Here is a 23,886-nt window from a genome sequence, read left to right as displayed (position 1 = left end):
ATTTGCCTTTAGCGTTAATCACGATGCCTGTTTGCACTGTCCGACACGATAAGGGCACTCTCATTATGGACCATAGACTACCAGCAACAGACCCCACATAAAAAACTGCGAGATCACACAAGTGTTTTTTCTCTTGTAAAATATTACATTGTAAAATACAAATACTTACTTAAATTTTAAACTGAAACGAGATGTTTTGAATTCATCAGGAAACAGGATATGATTTTCTCCATAAACAAACCTCAGACCAACCCGTTTTCGTTAAACTTTTTTGTAACATTGTAATTACATCAGGATTTGAAGATGGAATGCAAATATTATAAGACATCGAAATTTGAAAAGTGGAACTACTGTGCTGTTGAAAACCAGAAAATTATGTCATACCTCCTGTGGTTTAAAGTCGGTTCTTTTCTCTGTTAAAAGTTATAAACTACTATAGTGTATGTTTACCTTTAGAAAATATGTTATATAATTCTAATTCACTATTGGTCGTTGCTATCTGGATTATGATGTTATTTTTAGTTGTTATTAGAATTTATTTTTGACGATCACAATATGGATTCATATAAATTGACATGGATGTAAAATTACATAATGTAATGCAATCGTAACGTAATCGTTTTGTCATAAATAAATCTGAATCTGAATCTAAGGGTTGTCGCAACTGAAATTGGCGGGTAACTTCCTCATACTAAATTAGTAAGTGGAGCGTCAATGTATGACGACATCCAGTCGTATAATGTAATATGACTTGATATTTATTTATATTAATGTGTATACATATTTTTGACAGTATGTCGTACCTGTCTATATTTTCAGACGTGACCGTACATGCTTCGTCTAATAAGTGATCTACGTTACGAGCTCATAATTGCGCCGCGACCACGACTTTACGACTGGTTCCCGTCGTAATTTTTTTTTTTAAAGCAAAACCAATCTTAACAGCCCCAAGATAAGGCCCAGAATGGGTTAGCGGTTTATTTCAACGGTTATTATGTCATAAAAACTGACGTGCGGAATCGAACCCGAGGAAATTATGATTTAAAATAAAACCTAGCACTTAAATGGTGGTTATGGTTCACTATAAAAAGTGCGTGTTTCAGTTTGAACCAGTTTTCAAAATCAGAGCGAGGGTAAACTTAACAGTAATTAAAACGAAAGGGGACGCGTTACCACTTCACCACTTCAAGTGATAAACGGGGGACTACGATTATCACTTTTCCTCTCTGGATATGTACAGTATAGTAAATGTTTTTATGCAATTTCTTGTATATGAGAGCAGCAATGCGCCTGCGAGCCGCATCGCTGGTACGGCGCGTGCGCGCCAGCCCTAACTTCATCCTAAGTGTGATTGCGGACAGGATCGACTGTCCGTATATTGTGCACTGTTGCGGACTTCACAAGCCCAGTAACAATGAACAGTTGTAACTGTCTAGCTTTATTGTTATTAACATAGCTTTTAGTTTTTATGTTATTGCAACATTTGTAACTAACGGCCCGATTCGAAGAATGATTAAGACACGTTTAAGATCTTGGAAAGATCTATAAAAGATCGATAACTGAACGACATGTTAAAATTTACGTTAATTTCAATTCCGCTGTGGTCCCAATAAGATCTAACTACGATATTTCTAACGTCAAAGTAACATTTGTTGCCCGAATAGAGCTGCTTTTGTCAATTATACGACATACAAACGATATCTAAATGAGAACTTATCTAAACCAGAACTTATCGTTATCGTATCTCATTCTTCGAATCGGGCCGTAACATTGTTTGAGCCTGAGCTTGAAATCAAAGTTAATTTAATTTACCACAACTATGCCGCATCGTTCATAAAAGTAACCTAAGAGTCAAATCACCTATCAATTTACACAATAATTATAGGGGCATTTTGTAACAGATGATAAGGTCGACTGGGATAAATTCGACTTACTGCGTCTACTTCATTTATTTTATTAAACAACGTGAATTAGGTACAAGACCTCCCGTCATCTAGTGATAAAAGCCTGAGGTACCTACTTTGCAATAAAACGTAACAGAGGCGTTCCACCCAATCGTATCCGAGAAATAACAAATAGACGTCATAATCCATTAGTTGCATTTATCCCAGTTGACCTTAGTATTTTTTTATCTTCTCGTATTTTGTCATGCGCTTTGACCTTATTAAGTTACGCTTACTCGCAGTGCACTTCGCAATCTTTATTCGGTTTCCCCACATCAAAAAGTGCGACAAAATCGTCGTGATGTCAGTTTTACTTACTCCATCAAAAGTTTTACGAGATCGTAAAGCGAGGCCTACGTGGATACGTCACCTTACGTTACTTGAGTTACGGGTACTGAAGGTTTTGCATGTTTTCGCTACGAGTACTTTTATTGGAGATACAAAAACCCGTACACGTGGTTTCGTTTAGTTTTCGGGAATTTACGACTGTATAACAACCGTATGTTACATTGCGTTTAAACAGTTTATTGCACGAGAATGTGGTAAATAATGTAATGAGGTTTTGAACGTCGCGACGTCGACGCGTCGCGTATGGTATTTTTAAATCAATGTGTTACATGCGGTAGTTATGCGTATTCATGATTGGGCCTACCTGCATGAAACCTAGGTATTAGTATTATTTGTGAACTTGACACAAAAGGCTTGTAGATAACTTACCTAAAATTAACTTCGTAAGAAAAACCTTACTTAAACCGATTACATAACTTCCTCCTCTTTCAAAGTTGGGTTAATTAATATAATATGTCGGAATCATTTTCTTAAATATAAAAAATGTGATGTTTAATATGAGAAGAGATTAGTCGAAAAAGTAGAACTTTTTGAATTCTAACATCGATTTGGGATTTCCTTCTATCAAGTCCATTTCGTCCAATCACGTATTGAATACAACTGCGGTCTCCCAAACATAATTCATATTGGTTGTTTCACCAAGACGTATAGTTGTTTTTAAATAAAAGACGCTTAGCACAAGGTATTTCGTACATTGACCCGCCTGTTCCTATCTCTATCCAACCTTCACAATTATATTGCTATCCCGCTCGAATAGTGTCATTGATCCCCGTCATCATGATCGGGACAGCAATATACTTAATTAAGCGCGAGTGATAGAGATACTAACAGGTTGGTTTACGTACGAAATGCGTCGTTTATATAAAAAAAAACTCTTATAATAACGTCGATTTAAAGGTCATTGGTCGTTGCCCCGCAAGTGTCGCTGCTGGAACCTCTCTAAGCTCAGTGAATAATCCCTCTCTGCGGCATTTTGTTATTTCCCCTCCGAGGAAAATCAGGACAATAATCCTCGACAAAGCTTATGGAAATGTTTTTTTAGCCTTAAAATATCTGCTTTTATTTTGGCTTTTTTATTTACATTGATTGTATTGAGTTTATGCTATTATACACATATAAAGGTCTGTAAGCCGCTTGCATACAATCGAAGTTACGTTCCCATTTCAAAACGCTTTGCTAAAATTACTTGAAACTTGGCATGAACATTTACGTAACATTATTATGTCTGGTACTAGTATTTTTCGTTCCTAAAAATTGTTAAATAAAGAACATAGAGCGAATAGAAGTTTTGTGTGCAAAACTTCTACTGTTTATGATGTCACGATAAAGTACTGTTTAGTAGGGGAAGTTTTGCGCATAGAGAACGACTGTCAGACTTTGACTGTTACTGACTTTTTTTTATTTAGGCAACAAACAGTCTTATACAAAAAAATTGTGCGTGGAGTCCCTCCGAGCGGAAGAAGTGAAACTTCGTAATGTGGATATGAAAATAATGCTCTAAAATACATATGGTTTATATTAAGAAGTTTCACATCAAAAAATATTTTAAATTAAGATAATATAAAATATTTTAAATTAAGATTTATAAAATAGATTTAATAATACATGTATTTAAATATATATATTCTAAAATTCCTAAATAATAGAAAATATAAAAAGAAAAAATAAAAAAGTCAGGTTTCACCGAGATTTGAACTCGGATCGCTGGATTCAGAGTCCAGAGTGCTAACCATTACACCATGGAACCGGCTGAGCTAATCGACGAATTTACTCATCACAACCTCTTACTACTTTATGTTACCGATTATAGCGTTAAACGTTTAACGCAACTTTGTTGGAAGTTGGAAGAAAATATTTATGTAATAATGTAAAAATAATGTTATGTGACTTGTATTGCTTTAAGACAATGAGTCACAAACATGACCGTCTGTCACCATTAAAAACTTGTCATCTAGTGTATTAACTATAAGATGTGAACCAAAAGCTGAATTATTATAATCAGTGATAGATAATTTGTCACAACAGCGCAAGAATAAAGTTCATTTTGTCTTGTATTCGTATTTGAAAATAAACAATCATTTACTGTTTGACGCAACCCACAGACACTAGGGCATGACCCTAATAGACGGAGACGTTACCGTCATGACCGGCGTGATGGATGTGCAGCCTTATTGATTCCGTGCAATATCGGCCCGTGTCCACTAACGACTACCAACAGGCGAGCCTGTTACATAATGGTTCTGAACGGCGGATGAAAGACGCTCCGAAATTGATCTCTAACCCCACGCATTAAATCAAGCTGTAAGTAGTAACTATAAATATGACATTATAGCGAAGTCATCTCTAGAATTTGTTTTTTGTCATTAATATTGTTTAAAGTGTAATATCGACAGCCTATTATGCAGTGAACTAACGTGGAAATTAACAGCTAATGAAGAATTAGCTATTGAAACGCCTTAAACCATTCTTTAGTCCTTGATAGAAACTATTTTTAAAACAAGGGGACAAATATATAGTTGATAATAATCATAATATATAATGAGTACCATTTCAACCCAATTTATAACTTTTATAAGTGTTCCGCGAACAAAGTTTTGTACAGAGCCGCACAGAACACTGAAATATAAGTATTATACATAAAGTGTGTTTGTATTTATTGTATCTGAAAATTAATATAAAATAAATGCCAGTTTATGTTTAACATTCGTTACATAGCCATAAATAAATAACGATTTGAATCCTATTCCAAAATAAGTACCTAATACATTATAAACTGAAATAGATGTTATATACTATAGGAAAAGTGAACTCTAGGTTTTGCCTAGTAGGCAAACCGGCCATTTGGAAGGCTTGGTCCCTTTTTCTAGAATACCTGACATCGCCTAATCTTTTCTTTTAAATGACGATTTTTATCCTTACGTTTACGTTTTCCCATTGTATCTTATTTGCGCGATACAAAAAAACGATACAATTTTACGAAAATTACTAAGTTACGTAATACGATGTTGCAATGCCCGCACAAAGAAAGAGAATGACACGAAAAGGGCAAGAACCGGGCGCAAGAACCGGGTGTCGGTGGGGCAGGAGTGGGGAAAGGTAGTCGTTTGAGTCCTTTTTTTTTGCAAGCTTTAAACTAATGTGCAATGCCTGATACATTGAGAGTGAACTACAGAGTGACAATAAATCTTGAGGATGTAACATCGTAGTATAATGTATATATACCTAATAGTGTATCACAACAACTTATGTGTTGTTAGCATTCGGCGCGCCTACGGGAGGTCCAACGCATAGCTCGCTCCTTAGTTGTCTGCCGGTTCCGAATGTGTGAATACACGCTCTTAATTAAATAAATAATAAATAAATAAATAAATATTATACGACATTATTACACAAATTGACTAAGTCCCACAGTAAGCTCAATAAGGCTTGTGTTGAGGGTACTTAGACAACGATATATATAATATATAAATATTTATAAATACTTAAATACATAGAAAACACCCATGACTCAGGAACAAATATCCATGCTCATCACACGAATAAATGCCCTTACCAGGATTTGAACCCGGGACCATCAGCTTCGTAGGCAGGGTCACTACCCACTAGGCCAAACCGGTCGTCAAATAGGGTATCACAACAACTTATGTGTTGTTAGCATTCGGCGCGCCTACGGGAGGTCCAACGCATAGCTCGCTCCTTAGTTGTCTGCCGGTTCCGAATGTGTGAATACACGCTCTTAATTAAGTACTTACTTCTGCATTTCTGAATACAAACTCCCAGATACCCCTATGTAGTGAGACTATTCAACACACAAATATTAAGGGCCTGTTTGTCAATATCCAAGGAAAGTCTTGAATAAGCTACTTGCCACTTATCTGACGAATAAAGTAATTTTTGGCGTTTCACAATCTTCAAATAAGCTTAGCTGGTAGATAAAGTTCTACGTATTGGATGAAGTTTTATCTGGCAGTTAATGTATTTGTTAATTAGCTATCCAATACTTTACTAGGACATTGTGAATAAGGCCTTTAGTAAACTAACTTGATACAGTACCCCAAGTTGTACCTATTACGTGTTAGACATTCTTATGAGTACCGAATCAAATGGATATAAATAACTATGTAGACACTGTCCTTCGTCAGGATATTAAACATTACATCAAAATGGCGTCAGAGGTTACTGATTCGATAAAAATAGTCTCAGGCCTTCTGGATGTGTTTTGATGGATCACCTTAGCTATCTATTATCTTAGAGTGCTATACATAAATATAAAAATCAAGAATTTGGTCCATACTTATTTGTAATAAATTTTCTATTTGTAATTTAAGTTTTAAGCGAGGTTTAAACTTAATAATACGTTTTTCCATACATTCATACAATTTATTATGTACTAAGTAAGGAAACTGACGTATGGAGTGAGCATTTAAGCTTATTCATTTCTCCATGCTTTTATAGACCTCATTGTACCGAGACAAAGATGCTTATGCTGATTGCCATAACAGGTATCTGGTTAATGAAATGTCACTTTTGACACTGACAAATCATATCCATTACGAATTGAAATCAAATTCATGTCACCTGATGTTATTAGGGTACAATCAGAATACCCCTCCAGGAAGAAGATCGAATATTCGGTATATTTTGATTTTGCAAATCGGAATCAAATATTTTGAATAATCCGAATAATGTTTTAAATTTAATTTAATTAAATATCATATATTTTCAGGCAACTATGGCTCATATATACATACCTTACAGACTAACAAAAACAATACAGTAATAAAAGTCTTAAAATATAAATATCATTTTGACCACGCAGTTTTCGGTTTCGCCACCTGTTCTGGTGCGGGATTCGGCAGATTCCCACGAAACCGCCGAAATATCACACCTTTCGGCCAGAAGTCCGCGCTCGCGATGGTTTCCAGCAGCGGCCGCGGGACGCGCACCACAAACGAGCTGAAGTGCGTTTTAGGACAGGCATCCGGAGTAAGCAATTATGTGCCCTACATTTGGAACAAGTTGTTTCACAAATGGCGTTCTGTCTTTTGATGCCTGTTCGCTTGAGCGCCCGTACCGTCCTCTCAAGAAGCTGTAGCTATAACAGCCCCACCACATCGGTCGGTGCGGGAAATGGCATTTCCACTCGATGCGTACTCGCCCGATGATTTGTAGTAGTTTGAAAGCTCGCAAGGTCTAGCAATGCCGGAGCCATTACGGGGAAATAGCAATTGCTTGCTAAATATACCTACATTTAGCAAGAAAATGATATAGTACCTAGTACCTACTAAGACTAAACAAAACCTCACTATCATTTTAAGAAAAGGACTTTCTGTAAAAATCAGAGGCGTTTCAAGAGTGAAAGTTTTACGAATAGTTTTAAAAACAAAAATGAACAGTATGAGACTGAAACATTTTACAACATATTTAAAACCGGTTGTATCGCCAATTTAAAGGAAAACAAAATAAATTTCAAAAAATTAAAAATATAAGGCTATAGCTTGCAAAGGGGTATTTGCCAACTTTTCTGATTTAGCTAACCTAGTTGTCATAAACAAGGAGGTCGAAACTACTCTGGTTCTCGAGAGACTTCAGCTCGCCTACGCTCAGCTAGCGATGAGAATGGCTATAAGGACTGTAATTGAAGGCGTAGAGGTCGACTCGACCACATCTGGCGATAATCTAGAATAGCATTTACACAGAAAACGTCTTTCACTTAATACGTCGACTAAGAATACTAGGCACGTATTACCTACCTTAACTACTGCTGTCTGTGTGCGCTTAATCGTCTGATGGTAAGAGATTACCGTCGCCCACAGGGATTGAAAGTGCGTTGCCCGCCTTTAAAATATAGTAGATACGCACTTTTTTCTTCAGTAATGAAAATTAGTATTTTTATTGCTTTCATAGGTAATTCATTCCGATTCACTCACAATTCCTCGAAGCACTCTCATTTTACAACAACAAATAACTTGGTACCTACTGTCGTTCTTCATCTTCAAGTAAATTCATAACTTTATACCTTTACATGTAAGTACCTGCCTACATTCAGTAGCAAACATGGCTAACTACTCTGTGACCCATATTCATAGTTCTTGGGTATATTTGCATAGGCACAATTGTTGTAAGCGATAAATTATGTGTAAGTACGTCTACCCGGCTTCAAAAGAGCCATCGGCTTTGAATTAATTTAGTTGGTTTGGAATGTACACAAGCTATCGAATATAAACTGCCGTGAGTCATACCAACATTAACCTAATTTTGCGGTTTAATTCACGTATGTTTAGTCATTTACTCGACATGTTTGGCCTGCACCTGCATGGCTGGGCGCGCGACTCATCGCGCGCCCAGCGCGCTGCGCGGCGAGTGGCAGTACGCGGCGCGCGGCATTCGTGACTTGACTGTTGCTCATGCACTGTTTAGTGATTGAAAATGAAGACATGTCACGGTTACTAAGTTACGGGTATATAAAACTATAATAAGACCAATTCTTATGTATGGCTGCGAGACTTGGACACTAACACTGAAAGAAGAGAGTCAGCTCCTGGTAGCGGAAAGAAAGGTGTTACGGAAGATCCTGGGACCTATCAAGACAGATGACCTGGAGGATCCGTAAGAATGCCGAAATCGAGGAGTTAGTGGCCGAACCCAATATCATCGGCGAAATAAAATGCTTCGCTGGTTTGGCCATTTACTGAGGACGGGTGAGGATGGGGGTGTTAAGGGAGATTATTTGGGACGACCGACTCGTCGCCGTACAGTGGGTTAGCCCAAAAACCGCTAGAGTGACAGTGTACAGGCAGATCAGTGCCAACTTAATACCGATAACTGGTAGGAAGTGGCACAGGATCGGGACAGGTGACGTTCTCTCGCTTTGGAAGCCAAAACCCTCTTTGGATCACTGCGCCACAGCAGATAGTTAGTTAGTTAAGAACATGTCACGCGAGTGGCTAAAAATACGTGAGATAAACCGTAAAATTAGCTTTTGCCTTTCTTTTTACAAGCTTTTATTTACTTTCACCTAACCGTTGTCTGTTTGTAATTAAATCTTGCAAGTTAAATTTGATCCACTTCCCGGTTTCCGATTGAGCTGAAAATTTTCATACATATGTAAGTCGGGTGACAATGCAATATTATGGTACCATCGAGCTGATCTGATGATGGAGACAAGAGGTGGACATAGGAACTCTGATAAAACAACGCAACCTAATTGTGTTTGGGGTTTTTAGAATTGGCTCGATGAGTATTAGTTGCCTGTGGAAAGAAAAGTACAGTCTTATAAAACTTATAAAACTATTTAATAGCAATTTTGCTTAAAATATTTACCCAGGTCCTAGACTATTTGTTCTTTTATCTATTTGTACGGAACCGTAAAAATAGGTTATTTTTAACTATTTGACCACAGACGTCCTGAAAGGTACCTGATGGTGGTAGACGCTTACACTATTTTTAACGACTCTCCATCAATAGTAGGTATCAATAATGTGGTGCTATGCGACGAGCGCCAACCACATAAGGTACCTTTACCCGTGGAAAGTCACATTCTCTATTACAATTACAAACACGTTTGCATCATTTATCTTGCAGATCTAGATTTATTTAAAAGTAAATGGACCCACGTTTCACCTTACAATCACCTCAAAAAGTTCAACATTATTAGCAGTTAGTACCTATACCTATGTATTTCTAAAGCAAGATAAATTAAATGAAAGACACTAATCACAACTTTTGCTATAAATTAAATTTTAATAACCAGTAATTAATGACGATGGATAAAATAACAATTCTTCAAAGTTAAAATAATTTCAGGCTTCGCATAATTTAGCTTCGTAAAACAATTTGTTATAAAATTGCCGGTGCCAACTATACAGGGTGTAACTAAAATAACGGGGATCTCTTTAGGGGCACATTAGGTATCCTGTTTTTATTAAAATAAAAAAGTACGTATAATGTATTGTTCTTAAATCTTAATATAATAGTAAACTCTGAAGTGCTTGTGTTCATCGAAATAGACAAGTAAGTGAATATTCTTTATTGCACCAACAATTATACATTTTACATACATGTAAAACTACGAATAAATTTTAAAGGAAAATAGAACCAGGTAACAACAGGCAGTCTTATCGCTAAAAAGCGATCTCTTCCAGACAAGCTTTAGGTAGCAGGAAATGTAGAACTCATACAAAAGTCAACAGGTAGTGCAAGGAGCTAAAAATGGAGACAAGGTAGAAGAAAACATTTTTGAAGCGAATTTTTTTGTTCTTTGTTTCTGTATAGAGGGATCAACTTGGACGACCTGCCCCATACGACGACGGATCCCCACTATTTTTGTTCCATCCTGTATAACTATGGAACAAACTCGGAACCCTTCGCTTGCTCGGGTATCAAGTAAACAAACAAATATTATTCTACATTTAGCTTCGCGTTTAAAATTCACATCATTTCAAAGCATACTCGTAAAATTAAGATATTAATTAGGATATTACATAAGCACTCACAGAAATAAGTTTAGCCATAACGGCGTTATTATACTGTTATAGCGTTGCACTAAACTGCTATCTTTAATTTAATTGTCGCGATAAGTAGGCCCGCTTGGCCCGCTGCCGGCGCGGCGTTGCCACAGAGTACACAGAACACAGGACCTGCCGCGAACCACGTTCAACGTGTTGCCTCCCTGTCACACTTACGTACGAATTTACAAGTGCGACAGAGAGGTAATATGTCGAACATGGTTCGCGGTAGGCCCTATATATAGAGCGTTTACAAAGAGCACGAGGTCACGACATGTCCAAATTGACGTTTATTTCGATTCCACTGTGATCCCAATAAGATCTATCTACGATATTTCTAACGTCAAAGTGACATGTGACAGTGACATTGGTTGCCCGAATCGAGCTGCTCTATCTAAATAAGAACTTATCGTTATCGTATCTCATTCTTCGAATCAGGCCGTTATATTAGTTTACATTTGAATTGGCCTGCCAGATATACAAGGTGTAACAAAAATATCGTCAAAAAATCATCTTTTAATTAGAAAAAAGTAGAAAATAAATTTGTGATGCAAAAATAAAATGTTTTTGTATGGAGAGTTAGCCGACTTTTGGCGTAAAAAAAAAATCTTCTATTTTCTAATCAAAACCCGATACCGAATATGCCCTTAAATGGATCCCCACTATTTTTAGTGCATACATGTTACGGTCAAATACGAGGTTTTCTTTAAGAAACGTTACTTTTGACACTGACATATCCATATCGTATCTATACCAAATATTTGAAGTATTATAAAGTTCCAATCGGACCTTTTGTGTAGCCGCGAATGTAGCATGTAATCCGTCTAGTTGTAGAGGTGGTCTGTGGGCGTCGCGTAGCGTGTTGTGGCGTCCGATAGCGATGACGGACCGTTGCGATAGCGTTACGGCGCTCTTAACGTTATTTATCGATGTTATCGCGCGGCTTATCGATAGCTGCTACGTTATGTCGAATCGGTGTATTTTATTGAGGGTTTTAGTGGTATTGTTGATACAAAACATATTGTGAGAAGCGTGAAAGGTTATGAATTTAATGTGTCGTATCTGTGGTTCAACATATGTCAATAAAGCAAGCATCTTCTATCAGGAGAATTTAAATAATGTTCTCCATCTTGAATGTATAAGCATGTAGTAATATGTATATCATATAATTAATAGTATTTGGTCATAGTTTTGTAGGTTTATTTTTATTATGATTAAATATATGTATAATATTTTGTTTTTCGGTTAATAATTTATGAATATTTTCTGCACCAACATATATGTCTCTGTTTGACCCAATGGTTGACTGGTAGAGAATGCCTTTTGGCATTAAGTCCGCCATTTGTACATTTTTCTTTGATTGTGCAATAATGTTTAAATAAATAAAATAAATAAATAAATATAGCTCCTTGATGGATGATGGATTCGTTATACACAAGCAATAATAACTTGACATTTTAATCTAAGCAATAGATGGCTTTGAATTTTTAATTTAGACTTATGGACTGTCACTGATGTTTGTGAGATGTTTAATGTCAGTGCATAGGTGGGAAACATCGTTAAAAAATGTCTTATACAATTGTATTTAATACCAAAACAATAAAAGATCACAGTGTTTAGTTTCATTACTAATTTCTAACAAAGTGTTTGTTATTGTTCCAGTTCGGCGCTAGAAGACGCAACATGTGCGCGCGCGCTTGGCGTCTACACGCGTTCACAGCCGCGCTCGTGTTCGCCGCGCATCTCATCAAAGGTGAGTGTGGGCAGAGGCTAACTTGTAGGCTGCGTGTAACACGGCATATGCGCGGGTAAATTCACACGTTCACATACCTAAACGAAAATTACTAAATATGTATCTAAAGATTAGACGTTTTCACGGGGACAGATTTTCCTAAATATTCTTTTTTAAATAGCTTACAATTTATGTATAATTTAACCAGAGATGTAAGAGATTTAAGTAAGCGCAATATTACGGATAGTTAGCAACTATAGAAATCAATGGCTTTTTTCATATAGAAAACTACCCGCAGGACTTTATCACGGACAAAACTACTTCAACATAATTCAAGACAAGTATGAATGACTTCTCCTACAGGACTCGCAATTTACATTAATCCACCGAAACTAGTACCGCTCCGAACAAGTTTTAATGAATATTTTAATCTCGAAATTTCGTCAAACCGTTGCACTTCAGTTGTCCTCTTCTATCCCGTCGTTAACGAAAGAGACGCAAAGCGAGAAACTAGTCGTAACCGTGAAAGTTTGCCGTCTCGTAAATAAGTGCTGCGAACGTTCTCGAAACTGCTTTATGTCGGGATGTTCCTTTTTTAACTCTGGAAATGTAATTTCTTTCCTTTTAGACGTATGCGGAGCTATTACATGACTAATTTTTAAAATATTTTTCACAGCTAAGGTTGGTAAACGCTCTGCATAGCTGCAGTTTATCCACAAGAGTCGCAAAGTAATTTCATGCAAAATTTGAGTAATCTCGGCTGGGTAGAATTGACTGTTAAGTGATGTTTTTGAATGATATATATTTGTCTAATAGCTATCGTTAAAAAAAAAATTGTGAGTTATTTTTCGATTTCCTCCCAAAATAATGCCAACGGGATCAGGTAAGAGCATACCGTTCTATCAACTGTCTCTGACATTAAAGATCCAAAGTACTATCTCCGACAAAGCGCGGCGCGACGCGGAACCCTGTCGCTCCAAACTTGTAGATCCCTAAAGCCACTAGCTACGTGTGAATGCATTTTCGAGCTTTGTGACTTTCAAATGCTTTAGTGAATAGAATTTGCTGTAGTTTTATTTGAAGGGAAAAAATTGGGACGCGACTGCTTTTAAGCTACCTACAGAAAATGTTCGCTGCCAAATAATAATTAATGTCGACATAAAAAATATAAATAAATCCTTTGAAATCCGCAACTTCATTAAAAATAGATTGCCATACTAGAGTCAGACCAAGCTGGCTCTGCACGGCATTTGTAATGACCATGTATGGAATGTCATAATTAATATTAAATTTGTATGAAAATATGGCGTTTATAATGACACTAGTCACTTTGTTCTATGCAAGTAGGTGCAATGTTGGCTTAGACGGACTCTACCCCACCCTGCCGTAACATAAATTGAGAAATCAGTAGCTAGTAAACAATAGGGTAGTTTCATAGGTACTATAATTTAGAGATGAAACTAATAATAACTACAAAAAAAAAATACTATTTTCTAACAAGAATACGATGCTGAATATGCCCTTAAATGTATCTCCACTCTTTTTGTTACACCCTGTATAGTATTTATATACTTGTAGTTTTGATCATAATAAATACGAATTAATATTATTTTGTTATAAAAAACATGAGATTTATTTTTTATTTCAAAATTTAAATCATAGGTCATCATTTTTTTTCGTGAGTGACGTCACTAGCAGAAACAAGTGTTGAATTTGTAAAAACGCAACGGCGAAGAGTTTGCACTGCACATTTGACGTTTCTTTAAAGTTCCTTGGTACTGCTGTTATGACGTCACGATAATGGCAGCTGCCTTTTTGGTGCGACCAATAATACAAGAAATCTGTCCCCTTCGCACTATACGTAAAGACAGAGATAAAAGGTTGCGTAATGATGCCCTAACCTATTTTCGTACAATAGATTGTCTCTGTAATTCTGTTTAAACTGCGGTGAATTGTTTATCTCGATACTCGAGCCTCGGGCATCGTCTACGTAGGTACCAGTAGCAAATGAGTCTACACGTCAATACCTTAATACTTGTGGTTCTGTGAGCTTAGAAATGTAAAGATATAAATTACTTACTTCGTTAAGACTTCAAACTCACAATGGTCTTTTATGTTAATTTCCAATATTTTAAACATTTTCCAAAAAAAGAAACGCCAGAATAATTATATCTTACCATCGAACCCGCTCACGAACTTTCACGAGAATCCGTTGAGAATGTGACCTGCAGAGGACATACGAATACGAAAGCATTTTTAAAATATGACCTGCAGAGGGCATACGAATACGAAAGCATTTTTTAAATGTGACCTGCAGAGGACATACGAATACGAAAGCATTTTTAAAATGTGACCTGCAGAGGACATACGAATACGAAAGCATTTTTAAAATGTGACCTGCAGAGGACATACGAATACGAAAGCATTTTTAAAATGTGACCTGCAGAGGACATACGAATACGAAAGCATTTTTAAAATGTGACCTGCAGAGGACATACGAATACGAAAGCATTTTTAAAATGTGACCTGCAGAGGACATACGAATACGAAAGCATTTTTGCCCAAGCTGAAACGGAGACTTTCGCAAACGCTCGATTTTTTGATGTTTCTTGCAGCAATGCAATCAGCAGCAGTATTGCAGTGCGACATTACTGCCGACTGCATTGCTGCCGCAAATGTTGAAATCGATGTTATTCCCCGAATTTTTGATATTTGGGGCAGCGATGCAGTCGGCAGTAATGTCGTGCTGCAATACTGCTGCCGTCGCGCCGCATCAGCAGTAATGTAATTATATGTATATTTAATGTAGTATTGTATATTTTACGAGTAAATGGCATAGCCTATCGCCATCTGTGAAATAATAATAAACATCACTATATTAAAAACACAAAAAAATATAAAATAATAATAATAAAATACAGTAATAAAATTATCACTATATTAAAAACACAAAAGAAAGTTGTAGTAAATGTAACAGTTTTATTTAACATTTAATAAACCCACTGCAAATGGGTTAAGCTCCATAAAAGCCTTGTTATTAGCGAGCTTACCTTATTTTTACGTGGGTGTTACAAAGCCGAAGTGGAGAGTAACCATAGTATGATAATAATCTGCCATAATATGATAATAATCCGCCATAATCGGGTTCCGCGTAGGCGATAGTTACATCGTGTAAGGCCTTTTAAGGCTTTACTAGTTGAAAGCCCTAAAAATTGGAGCAAGCTTTGTGATGAGGGTACTTAAGTTCTTATATAAACAGGGAAATATTTTAGTAGTAAAAATTATATTAACCCAAAATATAATTTTTGACAGACTGCAGATATCGCACGTCACGGTCTGCGTGTCGAATGTCGAAGACCCGTCGGTGAGCCGGCGGCTCCGTGGTTTATCTTTGATCTTCTTTAGTTATCATGCGGCTCAACTAACAAATTACAAATCTGTCGAACGATAATATCGGAACTAAGTTTTGCTATTTCGTTTCTCGTTCTATTTCTAGCTCTTACATATTAAAACCCAACTTTAAAACACATTTATACCGGGTATATCGCAAATTTATTTTGTTATCTTTATTTTCGACATTAACTATCCGCGAGCACGAGCAGAGTGAAACCCAGGCCTATATATAGGCCCCTCGGTAAGCCGGCGGCTTCGCCGTGATTTATCTTTGATCTGCCTTTAATTATCCACGCGGCTCAACCAACAAATTATAAATCTGTCGAATGATAATATCGGGATTCGGGACTAAGTTCTGCAATTTCAATTTTTTGTTCAATACATTTAACGGCCTCCTAGCCTAGTCAGTAGTGACCCTGCCAATAAAGCAGAGGGTACCAGGGTGACATCCTGGTAAGGCATTCATTTGTGTGTTTGCATGAATATTCGTTCTATTGTGTTTCCTGTAACAGGAGCAAAAAATTAGACTGTAGGCTGTACTCCTCAAACTGACCGACATTTGTCAAGCAACTTTTAATTTTTTTTTATTTTAATTTTTACAGTTTATTCTAAGGCGCAATGTATTGCGAATTTTGTTATGTTTAAAGCGTGACAATCAACGTCAATTATACTAATGACACGTACATTGAAGGTAATATTTAATTTGTATGAAAAATAGGAAGTCTAAAGAATTCATAATTTTCACAAATCGCTGAATAAATGTTGGTTACGTGAGCGAATAACTCAAGAACGCGAAGCGGCGCGGCGCGGGTGAATTCAATCCTTTGACAGGTACCTATGGAAGTGTCCTACGTGAGCGATCTCGGAATGCCGTTGGGCCGCCGCGCCGCATCGCGAGTTATTCGCTCACATTAAGCCACTGCGTTACAGGCTACACCCGGTATATAGCGTTGTTTAGTAGATACCCGTAACAAAAGCTTACTGTGATTCTAGTGTGTAATCGATGTGTGTAAGATCGTCCCGTTATAATTATTTATTTAATCCACGAGTATCTCTCGCTTAGAAAAATTGCTCGTTACACCGCTGTTTAACAATACCTGGCTCAAACAATAAATTGCATAAGCTTTCGAAGCACGCCTTCCGCTTTTATAATTTTAATTATGCATGAGCAGGACCGAGTTATTATCCGGTACAGGGGACCATCAAGTGCGGACTTCTCGCCGAAGGGTGTCGTGTTCCAGAGGTTCGGGGGCAAACTGCCGAATCCGACACAAGATCAATGTGATTCAACGGAACCATGCCGTTTTGTCGCCAAAACGCTTTTTCGTTTTAAACTTGTGTAATTTGGGCCTTATTACCTAATTAAAATGTTAAATAAATAAATAAAATATACGCAATAATAATATTTCCACAGATAAGAAAATATGAGAATAGATAAGAAAATTGCAGATTTCAAAATCGTCATAGAGGGTTGATGTGTGCAGATAAAATTAATTATTTGTAATAAAATAATCATAAACCAATAATATGTGTGCGAATGGAGTCCCCGATAAGACCGTCTTATTGATTCCGAATATAAACGCAGCCTCAACTAGTCCTCCGGGATTAAGGTCGGTCTGGTTTTACAATACCCAACCATGTTTATTCATTAACACCGAGATTATCTCTCACTACCCGAAGGCAATTAATGATGTTGTATTAATAATCCTTATCATATTAATCCTTTAAATAATCGTTTTATACAACACGATGTTGCCCAGTTGCTTTGCCCAAAAGTTGAGGTTAGGGAATTATTTATTAGGTACATACCTACAATTAAATCCGTCTTTTGAAAGATGTGTTTTCTTTTTGCAACAATGATTAGGTAAATAAATACATCGTTTTATAATTCATATTCTTTATTTTGGTAATTGTCTGTGTCTATTACTAAAACTACTATAATCAAAGCTATTATTATATAATATTCTTCAAAATGATGTAAGCATAAGCGTATATTAAAATGAAGATTTTTTAAATCTAATATTATGCAGAATATATATAAAGAAACGATTTTTTTAACACTATAATCGTAATAATAAAGGAATGATATAGTCAACATTTAACAATTTTGTTACGTTCACGTTATTTCTGTTGTTTCTCTTTCAACAAAAAAAAACCAGCTTTCTAACTAGGATTCCCTGCGGTACTGTCTTATTTAGAAAAGATTCTCCTCTTCCGATTGCTCTCACGTATTATTTACTGAGTAAACCTTGGAATTTTAATGTATAGAGCTTGTATAAACCAAATGCGGCAAGGCAAAACAAATGCGGACTCTGTAAATACCCAATGAATCAATAAAAACATTCGTTTAAATAATCCTCAACTGACCTTTGTCGCTGTCGTGTTGTCAAGTTTAATTGAGGCGCGGCAGATGTCGTGTCGCAGGGTATAGCGATTTATCCATTGATTAAAAGAGAAAGAGTTCAAGTCAGTCATCATTATGCGCACCGTGTTTTTTTAAACACCGTTAATTTGAAGGGTAGATTTCTGAGCTAGAAAAAATAAAAAGCCTTAAGATAACTAAAATTATTATTATAATTATTATGATAGCGTTCCTTGTCTTTTTCCTGTGAGTTATTCTGACAGAACCCCTCTGCAGGTAAAGGCCTGAGCTTAAATTAAGTTAATTTCTAAAAGACACCGGTAGTCTAATTAACTCCGTTTTGAAGATAATCAATCATTTATATTTATTTCATTTCATTTCATTTATTCACTTAAATACAATGTACCTAAGTTTACAGTATGTCCTTACAGGAAAGCACTTACACGCAATTTTTTTAATTATACGTAAACAGAAAATATGTCAGAAAGAAAAATAGCAAAATAAATAATTACAATTTATAGATCACAATAAAAAATAATAATACTAATAAAACAAATCATGATTCAAACAACACACAGGTTTTCTCCCATCTTTGTACTTTTATATGTTTTGTAGTTCGCAGTGCCTTAGTAGTAATACTGTGTAACTAATTTGAATAATTAATAAATAAATAAATAATTCAAGTTATTAAGGGGGCGTCCACAAATTACGTAACGCAAAATTCCAAATTTTTTGACCAGAATAATATATAGAGAAAAAACTTTGCGAAGTAATTCAAAGATGTATATAAAGTGTCAAGTCTTAAACCTGCATTGGGATAGCGTGGCGATTTATCAGATTCGTTTCTTAAAATAGATTAAAATTCAAATTTTGTCGTGACTTTCGTAATCTAAGCTATCTTAGAACAAAATACTATCAAGCGTTGACCTTAGACAATAAAAAGAGCGCGCCTTTTGCGTAATCGCTAATGTGCCCTAGCCCTTGTAGCCATAAACTAGACCTAGGCCTTGCCTCGTAAGTGCCTGGATTTAGCGGGTGGCGACCGACTAATGGCTTTAGGTGACCTTTTGCGTGGTTTGCTACTTGCAGCTAAAAATAACTGGGTGTTATTTATGATGTTTTAATGAGAGCTAATAATTTAGGGTTTAAGGGAGATAACTTTCGGTGAAATTATACGTCTGGAGTGTCCGGACATGTCATACTAACGATTTAAATTTCAAATTATCATCGGAAGATCAGCGCGGGAAGCCACCAGCAACATGCTGAGATGAGGCCATTTCGTGGCACTTTATACTTCCTTTGTTTTTGTTATATTATGTAATTTGTCTTGTTTTTGTTTCCGAAAAAAATTAAGCCTTCTGTCAAATGTAGATGTCTATCTTGTACATTAGTAATACTTGTATGTATACTTATAACTATATACGAATAATAATAAATATTATGACTGTTTTAGAGGTGAAAAAGGTAAGTTAATCCCCTCGTTATACGTGGTAGTGAAGTGTTAAACATTTCGTGTTTAAAGTTAATATTAATGCTTAATAATGTAAGATTTCTTAATCCTGTTCTCTTATAATTGACCGAGCATTAGCGAAGGTATTCGTTTCCTGCCTGGCCGCGTAGCCAACGCTACAATCGTTAACGCTCCGTAGCGTAGCGTAGTCATCTCTCTATCACTCTTCCGTATTAGTGCGACTGTGACAGTTGCGTTTCGTTCGCCACGGAGCGTGAACGATAGGCACGTTGGCTACGCGGGCAGGGCTTAATAATTTCGGCCGGATATTCTCCTCTGCAGGTCTATATATCATTTGTAACCGATTTTCGTGAAATTTTGTGAGAAAGTTTAATGATTAAATTGCTATGGGTGTTCGCAGGTTCTACAGCTCACATACCCACTAGTTTAATTGTCATGAATATTAAGCATAAATATCTAGATATCAAAGTAATTGATTATTATACGTATTTGGAAACCGTACACAACTATATGCAAGCCATTAGGTACTTAAGTTTTGTACCTAGGTATATACAGTTATACCGTTTTCATAATTACAGCGACTAATTTACAGTAGGCAAAAATTTACGTGATTTTATCTTTCTATTAGAACCAGAATGCAAGTATAAGGATTTAAGGTTTAAGAAATCAGCTGAAACAACAAATCTCTAAGAGAAAAACTATATCCCTTCAGCTCCAAGATTTTTCTACGCTAGTTTTTTATGATTTAAAACGAAACGCGGAGACCGTCTCCGAGCCGGATTACTCATAAAAGGCTTAGCGTTTCGCTGTTGCAAGCAATCGCTACGCGGGTGAGACATCTGGGTGCCGCTGGAGGAAACAACATATTTTATGCTTGATATTTTTGTAGCACTGTATTAGTGGCGGAAATTCTGGTTTTCTGTAAGGTGAGGTACTTCCCCAGTTGGGCTCTGCTCTAGATCTGGAATGATATCCGTTGTGCTGTGCCCTACCACACAAAGCGAGATGACATTCACAGTGTGTCCATCTCTCTTTTGTACGTAGTTTAAGGACATAGCCGGGTCCAAAACATCTATTTCAGTATAAAAATATTTTTATGCGATGCTTTTCCTTGCAGTTATAAAACGCGTGACCACAGATCCGATATTGAAAACCAATTGTATCACGTTCTCGAGCTAGCCTCCAAGAAACTTGCGGCAAAGTAAATCGAATGCCCCGCGGAAACGCTATGAAATAGAAATGCAGGAATTTTACAATCACTCCGGGGCGTAATGAGGTTGTAGTGCGCTCTGAATAAGCAATATTGCTACGAGAGTGGGTGCTACGAGCTACAGGCGTAGCACGCCTACGATAATGCTACAGACCACAGGGCAGTTTTATAAGAATTTGGTTTTAGTAGCAAACGGGGAAGAAGGAAGATGGACTGTGTACGGTTGAGAAGTAGATAGGTACGAATGAATGTCATACTAAGTACATTTACGCCAAGTTAATGGAGTACTCACTTACGTAAAACCTTTCAACCAAAAACCTCACTTTTGACACTGACATATCGGTATCGTATGCTTTGGTACTCGTAGTTAGGAAGGTACAGACTCTGCGTCAAAACTATCTACTCGTACCATTCTCTAATAGCTTAACAAAAAGGGGTGTTTCCATGTGTAGAAAAATTTACTTGTGACAGATACTTCTGGACGCAAACTGTAGACATGAATCCATATTTGGAAAAATATTCTAGGGTGGTAGATACTTTTGGCGTGTTGGTTCATCCGCTTGATGCTGACCTTTGAGGTACACGCAATCGAACGTATACTGACATCAGAATGACAACTAAATGATGTCATTCAGTTATCGTGCATTACGGCTGTACTTGTCCGTACATGCATTGGAACGAGTGAGATGCACGATATCTAAATGACGTCAATCAGATATTATTCTGATGTCAGTGTACGTTGGAATTAGCCTGACGGTCTTTTAAAGCCATATTGATATACAAACTGACATTTTAAGAGTTATAGTTTTGAATACGTCTTTCCATACTTACCTTGCAAACTTTGTTGTCCTAAGTCACCCCAGAGGTACAGAGGACCTTGACAAGCTCGCGCCATGTCTTCCTTTCTTCAGCGATCCTTCTAGCCTCGCTCCTTCAGCATGACCTTTCATAGCTCACTTTTGAAGTCCCAACGGACCGTCGCCAAGAGTGTACTGTACAAGCCGCCCGGAGCCACGGTTTCCGTCCGGCGGTTTCCAACCGAAACGAGTGGTTGCATTATTCGTTTCCCCTCTCCGAGTAGTATATCCTATCCATCTCCATTTCCGTGTCGCGTGTTACAAACTTTACCCAAGTCTATTTGTATGTTACTCACCTAAGTTAAATTAATACAACGAAGTATAAAACTCTAGTTCGTTTCTAGTCAAGTCAGAAAGTTAACTACGCTAAGTATTTACTTAATTTCCTCTGTGAAAGTTCCTACCGTATTTAAACTAATCCAAAACACTACACTTATAAAAGCCGAGACATATCGCGAGCCATTCATTAGGTAAACTAGCGTTCGTGCCGCGCGCGCGTTACCTCCGCTTCCGGCGTGCGCGCGCGACGAGGAGGAAGAGGGGGGGGGGGGGAGGGGAGGTGATGGACAGCGGCAGTGTTGGGTGATTAGAGCGTGATGAAATAGTGGTGGTTTTGCACTTTGATTGTGTACAAAAAGCAGGAAGTCGCATTTTCTGTTCGCGTTCGCATGAACTGTTTTTATTTCTTTTAGGTTCCCCTGCGAGTACGGTTCTGCGAGTCCTATAAATATGTAGGTGGGTGTATCCATTCTGGTCGGGTAAACAAGAATAACAAAAAATACCAACAATGTAATACGCTCAAAAACAATAAGGTGGATTGCAGTTACTTCGAAAGCGACGGGATTTCCAAAATTTGTTAATATACAAAAAAAATCGGTTGCCCGGGAATCGAACCGACAAAACATTCAAAACATACTATGAGCAAACTTTAGGTTTTAAGGCACTTTCCCTCTAGGGTCATCATCATCATTTCCACACTTTATGATAATCTAGAAGCAATTCATTGCATTCAAATTCTTATCCTCGTAACATGGAACAACTATTTAGCTAAATTGTTGTATAAGTAGTTTAGAGTATTGAAAAAAATCATACGTGTTGTGCATTGATTTGTTTTTGAGGTATTTTTTATCACATTTAGAAGTTAGTAATTGTTTCATATAAATCTATTTGCCTTATGAATTGCCGTCAAGTCGGATTCTTTAGTGCGCTCGTTTATTTTCTTACTATACTTTTTTACAATTTTATTTTCAGGATAATAAAATAAAAACCGCACATCCATCGAATTAAAGGTATCCTTGTTAGGGTTCCATAATTAAATCACGTCCGCGACGTATTGTCGCTGTTTGTACGGGCCGCGTGCGTGCCGGGAACTTTTTATGCGGAGCGACACGAAGGCTAGTGATGTGACATAAGTACTCGCATTTGGACTGTACTTTAAATTTAATACTACGTGGGTGATGACGAAAACGGTTGTTTCACTGTCATGGACGACTGTTATAACATAAGAAAGGAATTGATTGCAACTCCAGAGGTTTTTGGTGACTTCGTCTCTTTGGAAACCTGAGTACTCCTTTTAAGTGCTCCGTATAAAAGTGTGTTCACGGAGCACTTAAGGGATCATTACGAACTTGCGAATTGATTAAATGCGTTTTTTCGGAGACCTACATGTTTATATGATCAAAAATCAATATATATTATACATATATGTATATACTTCATACAGTGATATATTAAAAATAATATATGCAAGGTCTTCCTTCCACAGGCGACGCTTTCGCAGAACGACAGTTCTTTGAAACCACATAATGCGCGAATTATGCGCGGCCAATGTTTGCGAAAGCCCACGGCGCTGTGCATGTCGCAGACTTTTATACGGATCGATACACGGGGCGCTAGTGATGTGAAGTCCTGACTTCTGGACTAATTTGGGCTATATTTTAAAATGTCAGTAACAAATAAATTTGCCCGGCTAATGGTTAATGCTCGCCTCTGGCGCGTTGTTGACGCTTTCAAAACCTGAGGCACTCTTTTGTTAGTGTCTCAAGTCTTTCTGCCAAGTCTCA

The 23,886-nt window shown here is 37.0% G+C and overlaps 1 protein-coding gene and 1 non-coding gene across 2 annotated transcripts in view; one reads left to right on the top strand and one right to left on the bottom strand.

Moving 5' to 3' along the window:
• Positions 1 to 23,886, top strand: part of LOC133526877 (hemicentin-2-like) — a 212,865-nt gene that overhangs the window by 65,516 nt on the left and 123,463 nt on the right. Inside the window, exon 2 of the mRNA XM_061863707.1 lies at positions 12,461 to 12,551. Coding sequence (XP_061719691.1) covers positions 12,482 to 12,551 — 70 coding nt within the window. The 5' untranslated portion in view covers positions 12,461 to 12,481. The remainder of the gene's footprint in view (positions 1 to 12,460; positions 12,552 to 23,886) is intronic.
• On the bottom strand, positions 3,967 to 4,038 carry Trnaq-cug (transfer RNA glutamine (anticodon CUG)). Its single transcript has one exon. It is a non-coding gene; the product is annotated as a tRNA-Gln (tRNA).

The sequence above is a fragment of the Cydia pomonella genome, chromosome 17 (assembly GCF_033807575.1).
Source record: "Cydia pomonella isolate Wapato2018A chromosome 17, ilCydPomo1, whole genome shotgun sequence".
NCBI lineage: Eukaryota > Metazoa > Arthropoda > Insecta > Lepidoptera > Tortricidae > Cydia > Cydia pomonella.
This window is presented reverse-complemented; position numbering and strand designations above follow the sequence as displayed.